This window comes from Gadus chalcogrammus, chromosome 23, assembly GCF_026213295.1.
Source record: "Gadus chalcogrammus isolate NIFS_2021 chromosome 23, NIFS_Gcha_1.0, whole genome shotgun sequence".
NCBI classification, from domain to species: Eukaryota; Metazoa; Chordata; class Actinopteri; order Gadiformes; family Gadidae; genus Gadus; species Gadus chalcogrammus.
The window spans coordinates 18,543,126-18,549,826 of record NC_079434.1 but is presented as its reverse complement, the minus strand read 5'-3'; the positions used below and the strand labels follow the sequence as shown (position 1 = coordinate 18,549,826).

General features: G+C 51.6%; 1 protein-coding gene across 1 annotated transcript; it reads left to right on the top strand.

The window, feature by feature from the left end:
* Window positions 1-6,005: 6,005 nt before the first annotated feature.
* On the top strand, window positions 6,006-6,701 carry LOC130377455 (corticoliberin-like). The gene has a single exon (XM_056584610.1). The coding sequence runs from the start codon at window positions 6,006-6,008 to the stop codon at window positions 6,495-6,497; it is 492 nt and encodes a 163-aa protein (XP_056440585.1). The 3' UTR covers window positions 6,498-6,701.

Below are 6,701 nucleotides of genomic sequence, written 5' to 3'. Positions count from 1 at the left end.
CGGAGAAGACGACAAAGCAAGATGTCAATGTTTCAGTGTTTTAAGTCCCTCGTGGGTTAAGATGGACAGACCTTAAGTCTGACAGGTCCTTAAGGGGATAAAAACGTCTCCGAAAGATGTACTCAAACAAATCCCATACTGGCTGAAACCTGTTTATAGGCAGAGCTGTAAGGGGGAAGTATTGTACATAAAGCATGCAGGGGTGGCATTAAACAACAGATTGTCCCACTTATTGTTTCAAGACTAGCATTTGTGAATGAAGGTTGATGATTCATTTATTTAAAGCATAATGTATGCATTTGCCAAATCATGGATTTATATTGTCCATTTAACTTCTCTTTATTTATCCAACACTTATCCAAAGTGACTCATGACTCGATCATTCAGGTCAAAGGTCATGAAGAAGCAGTTGTTTTGCTCCAGGACGCCTGTTGGTGCAGGTTAGTCGATTAGGTTAGCACAGTTCTTAGCCTCTTCGCTAATTATGCTTTGTTTCGCGTTCAGAGCTTAAGGGCTGATGATGGTCCGACGTTCACTTAAATCAAGGGGGTTACGGACCCCTCACGTCCTTGCGGACCCTCCTTGCGTCCAACGCCAGGGCCAGACGTGCGCCTCCCAAAAATGTTAACCTTCCATCGAGGCGACGCAGCAGCAACGGGCTGTGATTGGTCCGCTCACTAAAAACCGCCGCAGAACCATGAAGGTTCACGCCTGCGTCGAAGCGTCCGCGTGGTCGTTGCGTTGCGTGACGTGGGACCATAATCAGCCCCTTAACAGGACGAGCTTAACTATAAAGAGCTTCAACGTGAGTTCACACACAGGCTAGCACCGAGGGGGGGCGGGGCTTCCTCCTCACCGGTCAGAGAGGAACAGTGTTCCTCTCTGTGTGCCAGTTTGTCATCATTGAACATGTTGGTGACACTGATGTTAGGCACACTCTCACTCTCCATCTTCACAGGGACGGGCTGGGGTCCCCAGAGACCCTGTGTGTGTGTGTGTGTGTGTGTGTGTGTGTGTGTGTGTGTGTGTGTGTGTGTGTGTGTGTGTGTGTGTGTGTGTGTGTGTGTGTGTGTTTTTATGTGTGTGTATGTGTGTTTGTCTTTGTGTATGTGTTTTTTGTGTGTGTGTGTGTGTGTGTGTGTGTGTGTGTGTGTGTGTGTGTGTGTGTGTGTGTGTGTCTATGTGCGTATCTATATGCTTGCGTGCATTCTTGCCAGTCTGTGTGTGCGTGCGTGTGTGCATGTGTGTGTGTGTCTGTGTTTGTGTTTGTCATGTGTGTGTGTGTGTGTGTGTGTGTGTAGACAGCAGCCATCTCTTTGATCATCAGAATACCGGCTGATCCCAAACAGGACAAGACTGCCTTGTCTCCCCCTTTAGGGGGGGGGGGGGGGGGGGGGAAGAGGGGAGGAGGGGAGGGGAGGAGGAGGAGGAGGAGGAGGGAGGAGGAGAGGCCGAGGCAGCAGGGCTGGGGTCTGAGAGGAGGAGAACACACCCAGGGTCCACGCCGCATCCCCCGGGGAACTCCGGCTGATCGTCCCCGGTGGTGTTTGTCCCAGCGTCTGTCTCTCCGTCCGCCGCGCCGCCGTGAGTCCACTGATCAATCGCAAAAAAAAAAAAACAGGTTGCCGCGGCAACCGTCGTTATCGCAATTAATCGCCGGGCTGATATTGTTCGGCGCCTCTGACGTTGGCGCCGTCGAGCGATGCAACCGATTGGTCTCGGCTAATCGTCGTCGTGGTGACGCCGCGGTGGAGATAGACACGGCGCCCGTGTCAAAGGTCGCGGCTTTACCCATCATGCATCGGGAGAATTGTGACTAAAAACAAATAAACTAAATTGTAATATTTCTGTACGATTTTTTGCACGTCAATCATGGCCCCCATGCACTCCATCCCTGGAGGGAGGGCCCCCCCACCCCCCATTTCCTCCTTAATTGAGAGATTTATTCGTGCCCTTAGGGTCAGGGGGTGTCATAAATATACAATATGCTGGATATGTGGAACTGTGATTACGGTCCATACAAATACAATTTAATTAATTGATTTGATGGGAAATGAAAGGAAATTAGTTGAACTGAATTTAATTTAATTTAATTTAATTTAATTTAATTGGTAAGGATGCCCCCTGGGCGCCTCCCTGGGGAGGTGTTCCAGGCACCTGGAGTGGGGAGGAGACCCCGGGGAAGACCCAGCACTAGGGGGAGAGATTAGACCTCCACACCGGCCTGGGAACGCCTCGGGATCCCCCCCGGTCAGAGCTGGTCGATGTGGCCCGGGAAAGGAAGTCTGGGGGCCCTCTGCTAGAGCTGCTGCCCCCGCGACCCGACCCCGGATAAGCAGATTGAAGATGAGATGAGACTAATTGAATTGATTTGAGTTGAAGAGAAATTAATTGGATTGAATTGAACTGAATTGAAATCCATTTGATTGAGGTGGACTCCCTGCTCCAGCACCCCTAACCCTGCACCCCACCCACCGTGAAGGCTCTGTTGTGGATCTACGTCACCGAGAAGTTTCCCCCGCCTCACCCATCTCTCTCCTGGGATGACTTGAATGGTGGAGGACTGGGGGGTACCGGGGTGGGGTGGGGTGGGGGGGGGGTGATGGGAAGAGGAACCGACACCAGTAGTCCAGGAGCGATGGCGGCGGCGGCGGCGGTGGGCTTCTATTCGTGTCGGGCAGCGTGTGTTCCGGTGGGGTCCTGTGATGGGGGCTGACAGCTCCCCCCCCGGAGGAGCGGAAAACACAGGAAATTAAACACGTTTTAACCGGGCGGAAAACTGGGTTCTATGAAGATTGGATAAAAATGACAACTTCTGTACCGTGTGTAAAGATGAAAAGGTATATACGTTTTTGTAGGGCTATTATATCTAGATATAAACCAAGAGCTACACAGAACTATTGTATCTATTATATCTGCCTATATTATATCTAGATATACACATAAAGCTATTATATCTAGATATACACATAAAGCTATTATATCTAGATAAACCAATGAAGCTATTATATCTAGATAAACACATAGAGCTATTATCTCTAGATATACACGTAAAGCTATTATATCTAGATAAACACATGGAACTATTATATCTAGATATACACATAAAGCTATTATATCTAGATAAACACATAGAGCTATTATATCTAGATGTACACATATAGCTATTTAATCTAGATAAAAAACATAAGGATATTATATATATACATATACTTAGAGCTATTATATCTAGAAATATATACATATAACTATTATATCTAGTTAAACACATAGAGCTATTATATCTAGATATACCAATAGAGTTATTATAGGCAAATATAGAAATATAGTTATTATATCTAGATGTACACATAATTTTTTTTTTTTTTGATGTACACATAGAGCTAGTACATCTGACCACATAGAGCTGTTGAATCTAGATATACGTAGAGCTATTATATCTAGATATACAAATAGAGCTATACATCTAGATAATTGACAGTAATTCGCCAAAGGCGAATTGAATAGTGGGGAATAGCCTATAATAGGGCTATTCCCCACGATTCACAGAGCCTGAGGTGAATTATTGTTGCAGTATATACTACATATGAACCCTCCAAAAATAAACAAGATAACAGTCTTTGCCGGGATTTACGTGACGGCCGTCAAACAATATCCCGAGTTTGAGATCTCAATCGCGTTAGCGAACCAATCCAATTGCCATTTTAGGAGGTTCACGTGTCGCATATACTAAACATGGATATAAGCCTGTGGTCTCCTCCCTGGGTCTTCCTGGGTGGACTGTGTTGTGAGAGCAGGCTGGGAGGACATTCAGGGAGGATTTCACTCCTCTGAGTCTGAGTCCACCGGGGAAACCTCATTCTCCTCGCCGGGCCGGACGCCGTGACCCTCTGAGTGGGAACCCCTGCTTTACCTTTGAAGGATTATTCCTCCGTTAAAGGATTCCTTTTTGAACAGAGACAGAGAGACAGAGAGAGAGGGAGAGAGGGAGAGAGAGAGAGAGAGGGAGAGATAGAGAGAGCGAGAGAGAGAGAGAAAGAGAGAGAGAGAAACAGCCAGAGAGTGAGAGAGAGCGAGAGAGAGACAGAGAGAGAGACAGAGAGAGAGACACAGAGAGAGAGAGAAACTGGTGGGTTGGCGGAGACCCACCCATGTTGGTGGGGGTGAGGCTGGGTGGGTGGGGGTGAGGCTGGGTGGGTGGGGGTGAGGCTGGGTGGGTGGGGGTGAGGCTGGGTTCGTGGGTGGGGGTGAGGCTGGGTGGGTGGGGGTGAGGCTGGGTGGGTGGGGGTGAGGCTGGGTGGGTGGGGGTGAGGCTGGGTTCGTGGGTGGGGGTGAGGCTGGGTGGGTGGGGGTGAGGCTGGGTGGGTGGGGGTGAGGCTGGGTTCGTGGGTGGGGGTGAGGCTGGGTGGGTGGGGGTGAGGCTGGGTGGGTGGGGGTGAGGCTGGGTGGGTGGGGGTGAGGCTGGGTTCGTGGGGGGGGGTGAGGCTGGGTGGGTGGGGGTGAGGCTGGGTTCGTGGGGGGGGGTGAGGCTGGCTTTGTGGATGGGGGTGAGACTGGGTCTGTGGGTGGGGGTGAGGCTGGGTGGGTGGGGGTGAGGCTGGGTGGGTGGGGGTGAGGCTGGGTGGGTGGGGGTGAGGCTGGGTGGGTGGGTGGGGGTGAGGCTGGGTGGGTGGGGTCTAGGCTGGGTTCGTGGGTGGGGGTGAGGCTGGGTGGGTGGGGGTGAGGCTGGGTGGGTGGGTGGGGGTGAGGCTGGGTGGGTGGGGGTGAGGCTGGGTGGGTGGGGGTGAGGCTGGGTGGGTGGGGGTGAGGCCCCTGTAGTGAGTGAGGCGGAGGCGGTGCTCTGGAGGTCTGAGCGGTGGGACGGTCGTCACTCAGCCCTGATGCGTCAGGACAGCCTTTCATTAGGACGAGTGTCGGGGCGGCACACACACACACACACACACACACACACACACACACACACACACACACACACACACACACACACACACACACACACACACACACACACACACACACACACACACACACACACACACACACAGAGGCAGAGGGGAGACAGACATACAGAAAGACAGACGTACAGACAGACAGACGTACAGACAGACAGGCAGAGGGACAGACAGACAGACAGACAGACGTACAGACAGACAGACGTACAGACAGACAGGCAGAGGGACAGACAGACAGACAGAGGGACAGACAGACAGACAGACAGACAGACAGACAGACAGACAGACAGACAGACAGACAGACTGGTAAACAGACGCACCCTCACAGCTCCACCTCTGACTCATAGTAGCACCTATAGGACTTTTTTTCCCCAGAGGTGTTCATTCAAGTTCCACCCATCGGCACCGGCGCAGACCGATCGGCGCACGGAGCGTGACTCTGGTCCGGGTATATAAAGCTCCTGAGCTTTCTTGTCCGGGTATATAAGGCTCCTGAGCTCTTTGGTCCGGGTATATAAGGCTCCTGATCTGGAGGAACTCAAGCTCGGCTCGGTTCTCTAAAGGACAGCACCGCATACTGCCTGGCACGGAGGCGACTGGGCTGGAGCTCACACCACCATTTAAGGTACGTCCGTTTCACATCTTAACTCATTCTTTTAAGTTTTAAACCTTTGTGTTCATCTATTTTAAGGGATAATGAGGGATGTTTGTGGGTTTGGGTTGATAGTCACACAGATTCAACGATACGGACCTTACATAAGCGAACTTACTTTATTATTACGATTTATAAAACTTGAGATGGATTTCCATAATTAGATGCATTTTCCCTAACTTTACTTTTCTTCTTTCGTAAGAGAAAACAACCACCAGATAACACCATAGACTCTACTCACGATTGTATCATATTGTTATTATCAACCAATTCCCCGATGAGGACCGTGCATGCGTAAAACGGCACATTCCCGCGCACTTAGCGGGCACGATTCTTTCATTAGCAGCAACTGCAACGTGAACCTTTACCTCTTCCTTGCAGATTCCTGTCGCTCTCCTGACATGACGCTCAATGCCCTTGGCGCCACCGTGATTCTGCTCGTTGCCTTCTTCCCGCGCTATGAATGTAGGGCTCTCGAGCGCGCAGGCGTGCCCGCGTCGCCGAACCCCGAGTCCACGCAACCGCAGCCCCTGCGCGTCCTCACGCGCCTCGGGGAGGAGTACTCCGTCCATCTGGCCGACCCGAGCTATGCGTCCCTCGGGTCCCCGTGGATGATGCTGCCCGGCCGAGCCGACCCCTTGCATACCCGGGCTCTGCGCCTCCAGCTGTCGCGTCTCTTGGAGCGGAGGTTTGGGAACATCAGGGCGCTGACGGCCGGCCTGGAGACCCGGCCGGACGAGGAGATGGAGCGGGCGAGGCGGTCCGAGGACCCGCCGATCTCCCTGGACCTGACTTTCCACCTGCTGCGGGAGATGATGGAGATGTCCCGGGCGGAACAGCTGGCTGTGCAGGCGCAGAACAACAGACGCATGATGGAACTCTTCGGGAAGTGAAGGCTGGATGCCCGCCTCCGATTATATTTTATTATTTTTTCGTGTCACCGTTCTCTAATCTGAAGAATTGATTTGGAAGCTTTTACCCTGAAACCCTGAAAGTGAGGAGATAGCGAGGAGAGCTGGAGATGGAGACGCAGGTTGTAGGTTCGAAACCCCCTCGGTTGTGTTGTTGGTGTACCGGAGCGTACGAAGATTATTCTC